The sequence below is a fragment of the Neoarius graeffei genome, chromosome 5, assembly GCF_027579695.1.
Source record: "Neoarius graeffei isolate fNeoGra1 chromosome 5, fNeoGra1.pri, whole genome shotgun sequence".
NCBI classification, from domain to species: Eukaryota; Metazoa; Chordata; class Actinopteri; order Siluriformes; family Ariidae; genus Neoarius; species Neoarius graeffei.
This window is the reverse complement of record NC_083573.1, coordinates 53,354,455-53,372,352: the sequence shown is the minus strand read 5'-3', so window position 1 is coordinate 53,372,352 and position 17,898 is coordinate 53,354,455. Positions and strand designations below refer to the sequence as shown.

General features: G+C 39.8%; 1 protein-coding gene across 2 annotated transcripts in view; it reads left to right on the top strand.

The window, feature by feature from the left end:
* dpyda.1 (dihydropyrimidine dehydrogenase a, tandem duplicate 1) overlaps positions 1–17,898 on the top strand; it is a 326,140-nt gene that overhangs the window by 221,409 nt on the left and 86,833 nt on the right. For both annotated transcript variants that reach the window (XR_009654732.1, XM_060922033.1), the window contains exons 15-16: positions 2,175–2,243; positions 7,872–7,955. Coding sequence is in view for 1 of the 2 variants with exons in the window: in XM_060922033.1 (XP_060778016.1) it covers positions 2,175–2,243; positions 7,872–7,955 (153 nt within the window). In the remaining variant the exon portion in view is untranslated. The remainder of the gene's footprint in view (positions 1–2,174; positions 2,244–7,871; positions 7,956–17,898) is intronic.

The following is a 17,898-nucleotide window of genomic DNA, read 5'->3' as shown; positions in this document are numbered from 1 at the left end:
AAATTGCAAAAATGACAACTCAATTGTTCATTTCTGAGCTCGGTTTTATTTTCCTTTACTCAAGAAATATCAAAGGATTAATTGATTTGGTGGAGACTTTCAGGCTGCAATCAGAGTGAGCGGTATCAGAAGTAAGGTCCAGCATTCACTCCTGTGGCTTTTGTGAGGAAAACAAAAAAAGCTGAGATGTGTGTAAGGAGAGAACAGACATAAGCTCTCCTCAGCTCTTTGTTGCAAGGATCCGCTATACTGTACATCTCTCCTGTAGTATGAACGGAAACAACTCTGCTGTGTGTGTGTGTGTGTGTGTGTGTGTGTGTGTGTGTTAGAATGAGATTTGTTTATGGGTACATGCAGAAACGCATGTATTTGAAAGAAAATCATATTTGAATGATTTCCATTTGCGACCAGAAAAGGTTGTTCAGACTGCCCTGCCCCTGGGGCCTCTGTGCGCATACACACATACACACATACACACACACACGCATACACACAACCAAGGCTTTTTCATTCCACAGCCTATCTCCAAACCTTGTCTAAACTGCAGCTACAGCCCTTGCAGGTCAGAGCTTATGGACAAATTGCTGTGATTGTCATCATCAATGCTTCAAATTTTCCACCCATTACGAGGTAATGGCTGCTGCATGGCGTGAAGGAGGGGCGAAACGCTCTGAAACGTTCTTATATGCTGGCCGAGTGACAGGCTTGAGGTGACTGATCTCCATGGAGACGCTTTGTTACAGTGTGCCATACATTCAGAGGCAAGAGCTGGGCACAGGGTTATTGAACTGATAACAAGGTAATCCTGCTCTTCTCACAGCCTCCACACTTCCTGCTGCCTTTAAGTTGCTCTGCCTGTCTGATGGCACTTTTCGCCCCGATTGTCTTTAATAAACCGGAAAAAAGGATGCTTCGCTGCCATTTCAAGGACCTCTTTCCCATAATGTGAATTTAAAGTGGTCAAAGGTCACGCTCAAATCAAAATCGAATACTATGTGCCTCCATGGCATCCAAAATGAAACTCAGTGGAAGGTGGTAATCTCAGTCATCTCCAGCAACACTTCTGTATCTCCCTGCTTTCCTGGACTTTATGTTAATATTACCAAAGACTATTTGAGGGTGTATCAAATATCACTTATATGTCAAGATTGTTTGGTAAATCTGAGCAGTAAATGTCAGGGTGCTTAACTTTATTTGCCCTCTAAAATTTGGTAATATTTTCGGCACTTGTGTAGGTGGGCTATACTTAGTTCCTAACTGTGCAGTGCTTTTGGGGAGCCTATAATGCCCCAGAGATTTATATCTAGCGGAAATTTGTCCTAGGGGAGAGCAAATCCTCTGAGTTTAATATCCTCCTCTGAAATCTGTTTTCTCTCTCTCTGTATCCATGGATATATCTTTTGTTTAGTGCCACACTTTCTGTCCTTTTGGCATCGTATCCTCATCACCACTAAAAGTAAGTCCTCGTCGTTTGATGAGCCTGCTTTTGAGATCTAATTAAATAATAGTGCACAAGGCTTTCAGCTTACATCAGATTTACAGCTATTATGCAGATATTGAAATATGGCTATGTATTTAACACAGTAAGCAAAAGCAAATGATGGACTCGGTGTGCTGAAATACAGCATCTTCATTTTGCCAAAAGAATTGTGTCCTGTATATGAGACATACAGTGCATTATTTGTAGAGTGTCTGTAAAGTACGTGAAAGCTTCTTCTTTTGTTTTTCCAGCTGCGATTACTTAAAACTGGGAAGCAATTTTAAGAAGCTGGTCCTCCACCACGTATTTTATGTTTGGCTTATAGTGTGTCATGGGAACGAAAAATGAAAATGGCACAGGCTAATCCAGCACTAGCATAGGGACTCTTAGCTAATACCCTCTCTGTGATGTTTTTATTGTTTTAATAATGTCAGCGTGCCTGTAGATTTGCTCTGATAACAAATCTTTTAAATTATAAATATTGATTTTGTGACTTTGAGGACGGAGAAGGACAATTGAGTGGCCAATTTCAGTCCCAGTTTAAAACATGTTGAAACAAACCAAGAAGAATAAACATGTGTAGACATAAAAAATCTGTGAAGATAAAATAAATCAGCAATTTGTAAGGCTGTCTATGTTGGTCTAATCTCTCTCTCTCTCTCTCTCTCTCTCTCTCTCTCTCTCTGTGCCATAGATTATCATTTCCAGCATAATGTGCAGCTACAACAAAGCCGATTGGACTGAGCTTGCCAAAATGGCAGAGGTGAGTCTTTGTTATGATAATTCACCAGCGCACACAGTTGTGAAATTATACCCCCTTCCTTGCTGATAATTTGCCTCTTTTGATAACACTGCCTGCATAACCATTGCTTGGGAAGAGAGGAGAAAACTGTGATGTACCACACCTTTCCAAACTGCAAAAACAACATTCACGGTTATTGCATAAACACCCCAAATATTGAATCAGTGGCAATTAATCTTGGATCCGAAGCATGCTACATTTAGGCAAATGTTTATAAGACCCAACTGGTTTGTCGTTGCCAAGAGTCTGAGACAGATGCCAGAGGAGGAGGGAGGCACTGAAGGAGGAGAGAGAGGAAGAGAGCTGGGTGCGGAAGGGGGGCATCTTCAGGCCAGGCTTCTTCTGGCTCTTCCATCTGTGAGCATTAGCTCTACAGCCCCTGTCCTCTCCTGGTGTCAGTCAAAGTGAACCCCAGCAGACCTGCTATGAACACACACTTACACAACAGTGCATACACACATTGAAACTCACAAGTAAACCCAGAGCTGATATTTTGAATGGAAATAGATTGAGGCAGTTCAGTGGGTCCTGGAATTAATCGGTGTTGACTCACATATCTCTGGTGCTTAATTGTGCACAGAAAATGTCAGAAAGTAAACACGCTCACGTGTCAGTGTGTTAATGCTGCTATTGATTTCATTGACGCTCTCGCTCTCTGTTGGACCTCATTAAACCAGACCTGTCAGGCTCGTCCATCCCCCCCACCCCCTTTCACTCTGAAAAGATGGACATCTGGTTAGTGCTGTCTCTCTCCTCCTCTATCCCTCTCTGTATTACTGTCAGGTACCGTTTCCATATTGCACATTCATAAAGCAGTCAAGACACTGATCTACATTTGTCTGAGTACACTGCTTTAGGGTCGCAAATAGGACACACTGTCTACTTCCTACATCCATCATCTAGCTTCCCGTTCCCTAACCTAGTACTTGCCCTAATCCTAACCAACTCCCCATGTGTTCTAAAGACACAGGTGTAGTTTAAGCCTTTCCTTTCTTTCTAGCACTCTGGTAAAAAAGGAGGTTGGCAATGCCAATGGAAATAGTAGGGGAGGCGAAAACAAAAAAATACACCTTTGGTGCCTTCTTTTTTTGGTTGCTTGTGGTATGTCTTCTCTATGAACTGTTTTCATCACATCTATAGCAGACTGCTTAGTTACCTCTGCCGGCAAATATGAAATAAAAGCCTGGTTTCCATGGTAACTCCATTTTCAAGGAGATTCAACCATTAATTTTCACATTGAAAATTCTGGAAGGGAACACTTAACACTGTGGCTTGCCCAAGGATACTACTTAAAAGTTTTTTTTGTTCTCCATTTCCCTTTTCTTCCCTTTCACCAATGTGTCAGAATAAAGTAAATCATTTTCTACTTTCAACTGCCCCCTATTACTGTTCCCTCCACACAAATTTCTGCCTGATAGAGAGATATTGCATCATAACCAGGAGCTAGATGCTGTAATTCCTAGATGTCAAAGTCTCTCCATAACCTGTTCCTACTTAATTTTTATTTTAAACTTGCGACCAGAAATAAAAATGGAAAATTTCATATACAGTATGTGTCAAAAATGAATACAGATAATTAGCAAGTGTAGACTAATTCAACTAAAATTTATAAAGGTCCAGTTGCATTAAATTCCCTGATGACAATGGTCTTAATAAGCAACTAACATGACTGAATAGCACAGATACCATTTAATTCTTCCATCCATCCATTGTCCATAACCGCTTATCCTGTACAGGGTCATGGGCAAGCTGGAATCTATCCCAGCTGACTATGGGCAAGAGGCGGGGTACACCCTGGACAAGTTACCAGATCATCATAGACAAACAACCATTCACACTCACATTCACACCTACGGTTAATTTAGAGCCACCAATTAGCCTAACCTGTATGTCTTTGGACTGTGGGGGAAACCGGAGCACCTGGAGGAAACCCACGCAGACATGGGGAGAACATGCAAACTCCACACAGAAAGGCCCCCATTGGCCACTGGGCTCGAACCCAGAACCTTCTTGCTGTGAGGCGACAGTGCTAACTACTACACCACCATGCTGCCCCCATTTAATTATTTATTAATATTGAGTCTATGGCTATAAATCATATAATTTGAAGTGGTTTTATTTTGTTTCATATTTGCACTTCATGTTACTATTTTGACGAGAGCCATAGACTTTGCGCATCAGAGATCCATATGTTTGAATTTGACGCTGGGACAATAAACTCATACTTCATTCATCATTAACTCATTCTGTTTTCATCGTCAGTTCACTACATGAAAATAAACTTCGAAAGTCTGTGAAAACTCTCCCTTTTCTGATGTAATGTCTAAAACCTTGTAGCATGTCTCTGGTTTAATGACCTGTCTTCAGCTAAATAATTTACATGAACACATGTGATGAACCAAAACAGAAGGTCTGATATAGAAGCTGAACTGGTTCATGATTAGAAAACTAGTAAATATGAACCAGTCTTTTTTTTTCTGTACTGCAATCACTTGTACATTTTGAGATATAGTACCAGTCAAAAGTTTGGACACACCTTCTAATTCAATGTTTTTTCTTTATTTTTATTCATTAAAAGACACTTTATGTCTTAAAGTAATGATGGATTTCGTTCCTCTTTACTTAGTTGAGCGGTTCTTGACATAATATAGATTACTACATTTGTGGAATAGGGCTATTTACTGTATGTTTATTATTTACTGTTTACTGTTTGATTGCAAAGACATTAAGAAGACAAGAAATTGCACTAATTAACTTTTGATGAGGCATGTCTGTTAATTGAAAATCATTCCAGGTGACGACCTCATGAAGCTGGTTAAGATAATGCCAATAGTGTACAAAGTGTCATCAAGGTAAACACTGGCTACTTTGAAGAATCTAAAATATGAAACATATTTTGTTTTTAACACTTTGTTGTTTACCACATAATTCCATATATGTTCCATGTGTTATTTCATAATTGTGATGTCTTCAGTATTGTTTTACAATGTAGAAAATAGTCAAAATACAGAGTAGGGGTGTCCAAACTTTTGACTGGTACTGTATATTGATCACATGTTCCAAATGTCTGTATGGGATGTTTGTGAAAAGCCACATCATTATGAAAATGTGTGCTTGAGCTAAGAAAAGTTGCAAACGTTTACATTACAGACTTCCCTTTGATTGAGACTGTGTGTACAGTATCAGTCATAGCTGACATCCCTCCTGCTTGTTCGGCATATCTAGTATCTGGTCTTCTCTATGTTGGAGTAGGAGTGTGTATCTCCACTTTCTTTTGCTGTTGTGTTCCTGATACCCTCTGATATCAAACCAGCCATCATGATCTAAAGTGTATGACAGGGATAGGTGATCTTGTCTTATCAAGTTGGAAGCTGATAGCCCATGTCAAAAGCAGTGTCAGCAAAGATAAAGAACCTCTGTAAGCCCATGGCTCTTTTGTGCTTAAAACAACTGTGAATGGGAGAATAAACTACTAATGGTGCTTTTGCCCAGATATGACACTGCTATTTAAATGGTTATACAATGAATATTACAACCTCCATGAAATTCCCTCTTAGGTGTCACATTCACTTATTTTTGTAACGCGATACTGCAATAATGCAATAATTTGAAATACATTGCAGTGAGTGTAGAACACCAGTCTAGATCTGTAACAATTTGCATCCATTTTAGTGACAGATTCTCATTTGGTGCTTGCATCCAGTATCTTAAAATGGTCATTGCAAGGTATTTACATCTCCTGTGTTAATGTTTTAACAAGCATCTTTTGTTCTAACCTTGTTCTAACTTTTGGTGTAGTGGTTAGCACGGTCGCCTCACAGTAAGAAGGTTCTGGGTTCGAACCCAGCAGCTGGCAAGGGCCTTTCTGTGTGGAGTTTGCATGTTCTCCCCGTGTCTGCATGGGTTTCCTCCGGGTGCTCCGGTTTCCCCCACAGTCCAAAGACATGCGGTTAGGTTAATACGGGACAGCCTTGGGCTGAGGTGCCCTTGAGCGAGGCACCTAACTCCCGATTGCTCCCCGGGCGCTGTTAGCATGGCTGCCCATTGCTCTGGGTATGTGTGTGTGTGTGCTCATTGGTCACGTGTGTGCGCATGTGTGTGTTCACTGCTTCAGATGGGTTAAATGCAGAAAGGAAATTTCACAAGTGTGTGATGAATAAAGTCCTTCCTTCCTTCCTTCCTTCCTTCCTTCCTTCCTTCCTTCCTTTCTCTGTCTGTCTGTCTGTCTGTCTGTCCTGATCTATTAATGTAGGGTTGTTCCAAAAATTAGGTTCTGTTTCTTTCGTATACTTACGTATAGTCAGCCGCATGAGTTGGATATTTACTGCTAATGCTACGGAAGAGGAGTACAGATCATATGGATCATAGTCATATAGTATGCCTATACAAGAATGTGGGTTACAGTGGAGTGTTAAATTTGTGTGTGTGTGTGTATGGGATTAGGATAAGAGGTGTGGAGCAATGGCGCTAAGCCTCTTGATCTTTTCATGCTCTCTGTCTGCTCATTCCTCTTCTTTCAACTTTTTTGTCTTTATCATTGTCTATTTTTGTGTTTCTGTCTTTCCTGATTTGAGTGTTTTTAAAGATGAAGCATGGGAAGGACAGAACCTAAACTCATGGGCCCAGCTCACCAACTTTTTTTCTGTACTGTTTTGCTACATTTTGAGCACGTTTCCTCTGTCATTCTCTTAAGCCTGCAATGACAAATAGTTTTCATGTGCTCTTCCCTCTTAAAGCTGCTTATTGTGATCTGCAATGATAGTGTGCTTAATTCATTGTGTGTGTGGCCTTTTGTTATGTAGGAAAGAAGGAATAGGAGGCAGCCACCTCCTGTCTCTTGTCCTGTCTATAAAGGGCTTAAAGGAAGCTGGGTGAAATTAAACATTATTGATAATTGGCTTTGGGATCACGGTGCATTGTGTCCATTTTATACCTGCATTTGGCCCTAATTGACCATGAAATCTGGAGCCTAATCCAGGGCTGCCATGCTTCCTCCTCTTTCCAACTGACTATGATAAATGGCTTCATCCTGCGACTTGCTCCTCTGCACTTTGTAAGGCTAAAATACTTATTCTTCTTTTCTCTCTCTAATGGCTGTCAGTCTGCGGAAAATCATAAATCTACAGCTGGAGTCACTCTGGCAGGTTTGTGGAGCTTTTGTAATTGTTTAAATCCCACATGTGATGTGGTTTAAAGCCCCCATGGATATGTAATTGCCTGTCAAACGCCTTTCCTGCTCAGCCACTTTCTATGCCCCTCTCCACTAGTCTACATACAGAGCAACATCTCCTGTGCATCCATGTGGAACATTGTTATCACTTGTCTGATCTATTTTAGTCGTAATGCTTCAGTCACTGTTGTTTTGTATCTCTCATTGGCATACACCTCTCGAGAAGAGGCTTTTTTGGACATGATTAATAAACGGAATCACTAGAGTGTTGGGTGGTTTTTTTTCGTAGTTTGCATGATTCATATCATGCTGGTGAGACTTACATATGGACTGAGATCAAAGTTGCCACTTTTATATGAAAAGCATGAATTAATTGACTATATTGAAGTAACGTTTGCATAAATATGACCCTTGAACAGGCTTCTGGAGCTGATGCCCTGGAGCTAAATTTATCTTGCCCTCATGGAATGGGAGAGAGGGGTATGGGACTCGCCTGCGGGCAGGTATGACCAACACACCTCTCTTTGCACCTCATACATACTGAGACATAAGCTGAAGTTTGCACTCGCTCACTAAGAACATGACTTGTCAGTTACTGTGTGTGCTGAGAGACTGCTAAACTACTTGTATATACACTATGATTGAATATTTAAGCTTAAGGAATCCAACTACTGAAAATACATTTTTACAGCATGTATAGCATAATTGAATAGGGTGAATGCATTATTACATAGTGAATTATTGAATATCATACCTGTCCCAGCCAACTGCTTTCCCCTTCTAGAGAATTACCATATTTCATTAAATATAAAAAAGAAAGTATTTCTTATTGATGGAAATGGGAATATGTCAATCCTCAAGGATTTCGTAAAAAATTCTGAATATCACTGTAATAACGTCACTCGTTTAGTTAAACAGTCACGGAGGAGGTAAAGCCATGCCTGAGGTAAGCGTATCTCTCTGAGCACTCCACTTCATGAAATGAAACTTTATACTCTGTGTTGTGAAAGTATAATGACAGGTATGATAGGGAGATCAAACACAAACACTCACTAATGTGTCTCGACTCCAGAGGAGCGTTTTGCATGAGGGTCTTAATGATGCACCTTTTCTATAACATTGCGTTCAACTGAAACATTAACAGAAATTAACAATCCATAAATTATTTCTTTAGCTGTTTGTAAATCTTTTTATTCAAACTCAAAACACAATGCACTAGGGTTAATGTAGCATTTATTCTTAGAAGATTAAGAGCAACTTTTTTCTTTTTGCAATGACATGATGCATATTACACAGTAAAAACATCATTGTTTATGACTTCAGTTACAGCTTTAGTTGCTTAGCTGTATTGCATGTTAGTCTTAGTTTTATCTATCTATCTATCTATCTATCTATCTATCTATCTATCTGTCTGTCTGTCTGTCTGTCTGTCTGTCTGTCTGTGTGTATGTCTGTATGTATATATATATATATATATATATATATATATATATATATATATATATATATATATATATATATATATATCCATCTATCTACAACCCCAGTTCCAAAAAAGTTGAGACACTGTAAAACGTACAACCCCGATTCCAAAAAAGTTGGGACAAAGTACAAATTGTAAATAAAAATGGAATGCAATAATTTACAAATCTCAAAAACTGATATTGTATTCACAATAGAACATAGACAACATATCAAATGTCGAAAGTGAGACATTTTGAAATTTCATGCCAAATATTGGCTCATTTGAAATTTCATGACAGCCACACATCTCAAAAAAGTTGGGACAGGGGCAATAAGAGGCTGGAAAAATTAAAGGTACAAAAAAGGAACAGCTGGAGGACCAAATTGCAACTCATTAGGTCAATTGGCAATAGGTCATTAACATGACTGGGTATAAAAAGAGCATCTTGGAGTGGCTCTCAGAAGTAAAGATGGGAAGAGGATCACCAATCCCCCTAATTCTGCGCCGACAAATAGTGGAGCAATATCAGAAAGGAGTTCGACAGTGTAAAATTGCAAAGAGTTTGAACATATCATCATCTACAGTGCATAATATCATCAAAAGATTCAGAGAACCTGGAAGAATCTCTGTGTGTAAGGGTCAAGGCCGGAAAACCATACTGGGTGCCTGTGATCTTCGGGCCCTTAGACGGCACTGCATCACATACAGGCATGCTTCTGTATTGGAAATCACAAAATGGGCTCAGGAATATTTCCAGAGAACATTATCTGTGAACACAATTCACCGTGCCATCCGCCGTTGCCAGCTAAAACTCTATAGTTCAAAGAAGAAGCCGTATCTAAACATGATCCAGAAGCGCAGACGTCTTCTCTGGGCCAAGACTCATTTAAAATGGACTGTGGCAAAGAAGAAAACTGTTCTGTGGTCAGACGAATCAAAATTTGAAGTTCTTTATGGAAATCAGGGATGCCGTGTCATTCGGACTAAAGAGGAGAAGGACGACCCAAGTTGTTATCAGCGCTCAGTTCAGAAGCCTGCATCTCTGATGGTATGGGGTTGCATTAGTGCGTGTGGCATGGGCAGCTTACACATCTGGAAAGACCCCATCAATGCTGAAAGGTATATCCAGGTTCTAGAGCAACATATGCTCCCATCCAGATGACGTCTCTTTCAGGAAAGACCTTGCATTTTCCAACATGACAATGCCAAACCACATACTGCATCAATTACAGCATCATGGCTGCGTAGAAGAAGGAGACAAGAGCAACTTGTCTCCTCAGTCCCCAGACGTTTACAGACTGTTGTAAAGAGAAAAGGGGATGTCTCACAGTGGTAAACATGGCCTTGTCCCAACTTTTTTGAGATGTGTTGTTGTCATGAAATTTAAAATTACCTAATTTTTCTCTTTAAATGATACATTTCCTCAGTTTAAACATTTGATATGTCATCTATGTTCTATTCTGAATAAAATATGGAATTTTGAAACTTCCACATCATTGCATTCCATTTTTATTTACAATTTGTACTTTGTCCCAACTTTTTTGGAATCGGGGTTGTAAATAAAAACAATGTGAAGATTTGCAAATCATGGAAACCCTATATTTAATTGAAAATAGTACAAAGACAAGATATCAAATGTTGAAACTGAGAAATTTTATTGTTTTTTGAAAAATATATGCTCATTTTGAATTTGATGTCAGCAACATGTTTCAGAAAAGTTGGGACAGTGGCATGTTTACCACTGTGTTGCATCACCTCTACTTTTAACAACGCTCTCCATCTATCCATCCATCCATGACATCCGTCCATCCAATTGGGTCCAGTTCTTGCACCTATAACACTCAGGCCCTAAAATATATTAATAAATAAATATTTTAAAAAAAAATAAGACTCACATGGTGCTCCAAAATATTTCAGAAGCACCCTTGAATTTGCATTGAAATACAGTAGCCGAAATGAGTCTGACACCCTAAATACATTTGTTGCATAATTAAATATAATATGCCATTATGCACTATTTATCAAATTTTCAGAAGAAGAACCAAATGAATTATACAACCTCCTTGGCATTCTAGGCATAAGACACCGCAAAAGACTCAATATATCACAAAAGACACAAAATATCAGCAAAATATAGATGTCTTTTAAGTTAGCATACAGCATTGTAAATTCCTACTATAATAGACATAGACTCACCCAAACTGGACAGTTGAAGCCAAGAAAAAAATGATTTTTTTGTTCTAATCTTCAACTGTTTAGTTTGGGTGAGTCTGTGCCCACTGTATCCTCAGATTCCTGTTCTTGGCTGACAGCAGTTGAACCCAATGTGGTCTTCTGCTGTTGTAGCCCAGCCACCTCAAGGTTCAATGTTTTGTTTAAGCTGAGATGCTTTTCTGCTCACTACAGTTGTAAAGAGTGATTATATGAATTACTATATCCTTCCTGGCAGCTCGAACCAATCTGGCCATTTTCCACTGACCTCTCTTATCAACAAGGAGTTTCCACCCACGGAACTGATGTTCACTCATTGTTTTTTGCACCATTCTGTGTAAACTCCAAAGACTGTTGTGTGTTAAAATACCAGAAGATCAGCAGTTTCCGAAATACTCAAATCAGCTCTTCTAGTACCAATAACCATGCCACGGTTAAAGTCACAGAGATCACAATTTTTCTTCATTCTGATATTTGATGTGAACATTAACTGAAGTTCTTGACCTGTATCTGCATGATGTTTTCAATTGTGCTACTGCCACATGATGGACTGTGAGTTGGCCTAGTGGTTAACGTGTCCGTCTCTGGACTGGGAGATTGTGAGTTCTACTCGTGGTTGGGTCATGCCAAAGACCATCACAAAATGGTACCTACTGCCACTTGGTGAGACACATCGCAATACAGATGTGAGTAGGGAGTCAAACTCTCCAGGACTTTGGCTGTGGTTTTTGACATGGTTGGCTGATCAGATAACTGTATGAATGTGAAGGTGTATAGTTGTTCCTAAGTGGACAGTGAGTGTATACTATGGCCAAGTTTACATTAGACCGTATCTGTCTCGTTTTCTTCGCGGATGCACTGTCCGTTTACATTAAATCGCCTGGAAACGACGGGAAACGGGAATCTGCCAGGGTCCGCGTATTCAATCCAGATCGTGTCTGGTCCGGTGCTATGTAAACATTGAGAATACGCGGATACGCTGTGCTGAGCTCTAGCTGGTGTCGTCATTGGACAACGTCACTGTGACATCCACCTTCCTGATTCGCTGGCGTTGGTCATGTGACGCGACTGCTGAAAAACAGCGCGGACTTCCACCTTGTATCACCTTTCATTAAAGAGTATAAAAGTATGAAAATACTGCAAATACTGATGCAAATACTGCCCATTGTGTAGTTATGATTGTCTTTAGGCTTGCCATCCTTCCACTTGCAAGTGGTAAGTGACGCGCATGCCCGATATGCACTGGGATCACACACACAGTGGCTCAGTCCCGAATCACTGCTCGTGCGCTTCACTCGCGCGCTCTGTGAGCTGCGCAGGGCCGGAGTGCGCACCCTCCAGAGGGCACTCGCTGTTCAGGGCGGAGTGATTTGGAGTGCAGGATGCCTGCGGAGCCGAGCGTATCCGTGTATTGGCGTTGCTGTGTGCACGCGAATTGTGTATTGGCGTTGCTGTGTGCACACTAATCGTTTTAAAAACGTTAATCTGATGATCCGCTGATACAGTCTAATGTAAACCCCACCTATATATAAGGTATTGTTCTGATGATTGGTGTCGTTGTGATAAATTTGCTTCCTCTTAGGACATTACATGAAGATGGAGTATCGTGTGCCATGTTCGGATTGCTTCTGCACAGTTATAAAATAGTCAGTCTGAGTGTTTGGTTATTGCTCTGTTTAAGCATGGTAAATTGTGCTTTCTGCTTTTGGCTGCTTTTGACACAGCTTGTCACCAAGTCTGTAGTGGTCAAGGGAATGACATGAAAACCTGCTCTGGCAGCAACACAGATGTCAACTTGCTGAAACAAAAACAAAATCATTAAAAGCAAAGCAAAAAAAAAAGGATAAAAAAAGATAAAAGGGCTGTTTGAAGCACCAGAACTGGCCTTTCCATCATGAGAAGCTTCCATCACACAGCCAGGTTTTTCTCACTGTTTGCCTGTTTCCTCTCTAGAATGTGTATCAGACAAATACCACAGATCTGCTGTTCACATCCAGCTGAATAACTACAGTCCAAAACAAAGTATTCCCAGTCAAACACTGCTTTTATATTTTATCCACAGTAGTATGCCAGGAAAATGTAATCTTGAAGGTTTTGCTGGGTCACACACACACACACACACACACACACACACACACACACACACACATACATATATATATATATATATATATATATATATATAAAACTATGTGGAAAGATGTGTGTGTGTGTATATATATATATATATATATATATATATATATATATATATATATATATACACACACACACACACACACACACACACACACACACACATCTTTCCACATAGTAATTAATTTTTCACTAACTAGTTAACAATTATTCGCAGAAGGCAAAGTGAACATTGGTGAGCACTACCTGAGACAAAGTCAAGGTGATTTTTCACCGATATTCACTGAGCCTGAAGCAGATAATTGTTTTAGTATAAATGCACAGGTTATTATTTAAAAAAAAAAGTGTTTAAAAAATAATTTATTTCAACCTTCAAAAGCAGCATGCAAATGTAATAATGGGGTGGTGCAGACTTGTGTCATTTATCTATGCCGAGTCACATAAAACACTTTGTTTTGAAATAGATAAAATAAATCACAATTCCACCTTACCTTTGAATAGTTTTAGACCAAACTTCTTAGCATCCTTAGGCCAAGTTTATATTAGACCGTATCTGTCTCGTTTTCTTCGCGGATGCACTGTCCGTTTACATTAAAACGCCTGGAAACGCCGGGAAACGGGAATCCGCCAGGGTCCACGTATTCAATCCAGATCGTGTCTGGTCCGGTGCTGTGTAAACATTGAGAATACGCGGATACGCTGTGCTGAGCTCTAGCTGGCGTCGTCATTGGACAACGTCACTGTGACATCCACCTTCCTGATTCGCTGGCGTTGGTCATGTGACACGACTGCTGAAAAACGGCGCGGACTTCCGTCTTGTATCACCTTTCATTAAAGAGTATAAAAGTATGAAAATACTGCAAATACTGATGCAAATACTGCCCATTGTGTAGTTATGATTGTCTTTAGGCTTGCCATCCTTCCACTTGCAAGTGGTAAGTGACGCGCATGCCCGATATGCACTGGGATCACACACACAGCGGCTCAGTCCCGAATCACTGCTCGTGCGCTTCACTCGCGCGCTCTGTGAGCTGCGCGGGGCCGGAGTGCGCACCCTCCAGAGGGCACTCGCTGTTCAGGGCGGAGTGATTTGGAGCGCAGGATGCCTGCGGAGCCGAGCGTATCCGTGTATTGGCGTTGCTGTGTGCACGCGAATCGTGTATTGGCGTTGCTGTGTGCACGCTAATCGTTTTAAAAACGTTAATCTGATGATCCGCTGATACAGTCTAATGTAAACCCCACCTTAGTGCTTTTAGGAACAGCATTTTCTTTCATAATTCCTAATTCTTCCTCTTTTACGGTGACAAAGCAATTGGCCGTCATTTTGTCGAGTCGCTTGAGGTGATAATCACGAAGTAGTCTGAATCTCTTGACCAATTAGCACATGTGATTTTTCTATAATCACCTGAGTACTTACAGTGGTGCTTGGAAGTTTGTGAACCCTTTAGAATTTTCTATATTTCTGCATAAATATGACCTAAAACATCATCAGATTTTCACACAAGTCCTAAAAGTAGATAAAGAGAACCCAGTTAAACAAATGAGACAAAAATATTATACTTGGTCATTTATTTATTGAGGAAAATGATCCAATATTACATATCTGTGAGTGGCAAAAGTATGTGAACCTTTGCTTTCAGTATCTGGTGTGACCCCCTTGTGCAGCAATAACTGCAAATAAAGGTTTCTGGTAATTGTTGATCAGTCCTGCACACTGGCTTGGAGGAATTTTAGCCCATTCCTCCATACAGAACAGCTTTTGTTTCACTGGGTTCTCTTTATCTACTTTTAGGACTTGCGTAAAAATCTGATGATGTTTTAGGTCATATTTATGCAGAAATATAGAAAATTCTAAAGGGTTCACAAACTTTCACGCACCACTGTATACTAATAATCAATAATATTAGATCAATACTAATTTGTCAATACTGAGTTTGCAAGTAAAATGTGTTGAAGCATAAGAATGTGACTTCATTCAACTTGCTTTTTCAACATCTTTTTTTCTTAAGCACACATGAAGTGTAAACTCCATAGAAATCCATTAAAATCAAACATTTGAGATAAACCAGCCATTTATTCACTGTGCCACTAGCTGATAACATTTTCAAGTGAGCTCTGTTACATTTGTACAGCTTTGTAGTTATAGCTAGACAACTTCAGGAATCCATCATCTGTTTATGTTGTTTTATATATTAGCTTTCTAGATTAAAAACAAAATACAAGCAATGTGGTTACACAGTGTCTTGCAAAAGTATTCATCCCCCTTGGTGTTTATCCTGTTTTGTTGCAAAACAAGCTGGAATTAAAATGGATTTTTGGAAGGTTAGCACCATTTGATTTACACAACATGCCTACAACTTTAAAGGTGTAAATTGTTTATTATTGTGACACAAACAATAATTAAAATGAAAAAAACCCCCCAGAAATCTGGCGTTTGCATAGGTATTCACCCCCCAAAGTCAATACTTTGTAGCGCCACCTTTTGCTGCAATTACAGCTGCAAGTCTCTTGGGGTATGTCTCTTTTAGCTTAGCACATCTAGCCACTAGGATTTTTGCCCATTCCTCAAGGCAAAACTGCTCCAACTCCCCACAGCATGATGCTGCCACCACCATGCTTCACTGTAGGAATGGTGTTCTCAGGGTGATGGGAAGTGTTGGGTTTGCACCACACATAACGTTTCCCATGATGGCCAAGAAGTTCAATTTGAGTCTCATCTGACCAGAGAATCTTCTTCCATGTGTTTGGGGAGTCTGCCACATGCTGTTGGGCAAACTCTAAACATGTTTTCTTATTTTTTTTTCTTGATGCAATGGCTTTTTTCTGGCCAGTCTTCCATAAAGCCCCACTCTGTGGAGTGTATGGCTTAAAGTGGTCCCATGGACAGATACTCCCATCTCCGATGTGGACCTTTGCAGCTCCTTCAGTGTTATTTTTCGTGTCTTTGTTGTATCTCTGATTAATGCCCTCCTTGCCCGGTCTGTGAGTTTTGGTGGGCAGCCTTCTTGTCAGGTTTGTAGTGGTGCCATATTCTTTCCATTTTGCTGTAATGGATTTAATGGTGCTCCCTGGGATATTCAAAGTTTGGGATATTTTTTTATAACCCAACCCTGATCTATACTTCTCCACAACTTTGTCTCTGACCTGTTTGGAGTGCTCCTTGGTTTTCATGTTGCTTGCTTAGTAGTGTTGCAGAGTCAGGGTCCTTCTAGAACAGGTTGATGTATACACACATCATGTGACAGATCATGTGACACTTTGATTGCACACAGGTGGATCTTAATCAACTAATTATGTTACTTATGAACTTAATTGGTTGGACCAGCTCTTATTTAGGGGATTCATATGAAAGGGGGTGAATACTTATGCGCATTTCAGATTTCTGTTTTTTTTTTCATCTTAATTATTATTTGTCTAACAACAACAACAACAACAAAAAGCACCTTTAAAGTGGTAGGCATGTTGTGTAAATCAAATGGTGCTAACCCTTCAAAAATCCTTTCTAATTCCAGCTTGTAATGCGACAAATCAGGACAAACACCAAAGGGGATGAATACTTTTGCAAGACACTGTAACTGTGGCTTAATAGATCTTCTTTGATCATCAATGGGATGCTCTAACCTTGATGAAGATCATAATCTTTTGTGAAAGTAATGACAGCATCTGGAAAGACAAACATACCTTATTGTATATGATAATTTCTTTTAGTCCTTATTTATCATGTGGTTTTTTTTGGCTTGCTCCTTTGATTATGTGTTATACTAGAGGAAATAAAACAGGTTTTCTATTCTAACAGAGATGGAACTATTTTCCATTGCAGCGCTCGTAAATTTAAAGAGTTATATCCGTTTGCTGTAGATTTTCTGCTCTAAGACAAAAAGCTAATCAAAGCTGCCGGGCCGCAGGCAGGTAACCTCCATGTGAACTAAAGAGAGGCAATATCATTTAATCACACCGTTTGGCACTTCCTCTACTAGCTGGGGAAAAACATTATTTCTGACTACATCAAAAAGTGAGTCAGAATTTGATTTTAATGGGATATTAATATGCAATTTCCCCCCAGTGACTGTGGTTAGCTTTCACAGCATAATGTTCATTCTTTTCTCAGAGCTGTTTAAAATGTAGCCACCATTAGAGATGATTTTTGTTTACTTATGATAAGCATAAATACATGTAATGATATCATTATCTTGTTTACTGATTGGTGTTTCAGCGCTCCATTCAGGAAGAATCACATTTCCTGATGAGTTTGTATCGAAGCAACAGAAGCCTCTGAACATCACCTCGTCAAGGCTGCTGGTTAGAATGTAGCCATGTTCAGTTTTATTTTATACTACTCAGTGTGACCATGTGGTTTTTCTTTCTGCAGTTCCTAGCCCACTCATTTGACATAAGCACAGTTATTAAAATATCAGGTTGAGGGGGCATGTAAAACACCTCAGCATTTGTGACAGATAAAGATCTCCCAGGTGTGAGTAGTCTTTATTTCATTGCTCTTACTCAGGTTTGACTCAGCATCCACTGGGATCTCATATTTTTCCCAGCCTTCAATAGAGCTCCTCGGATTCACAAATTAAAAGCGGCTCAGGCTCCCACAACTATTTTCAGCCCACCAAACAGGACCTAGTGGCACA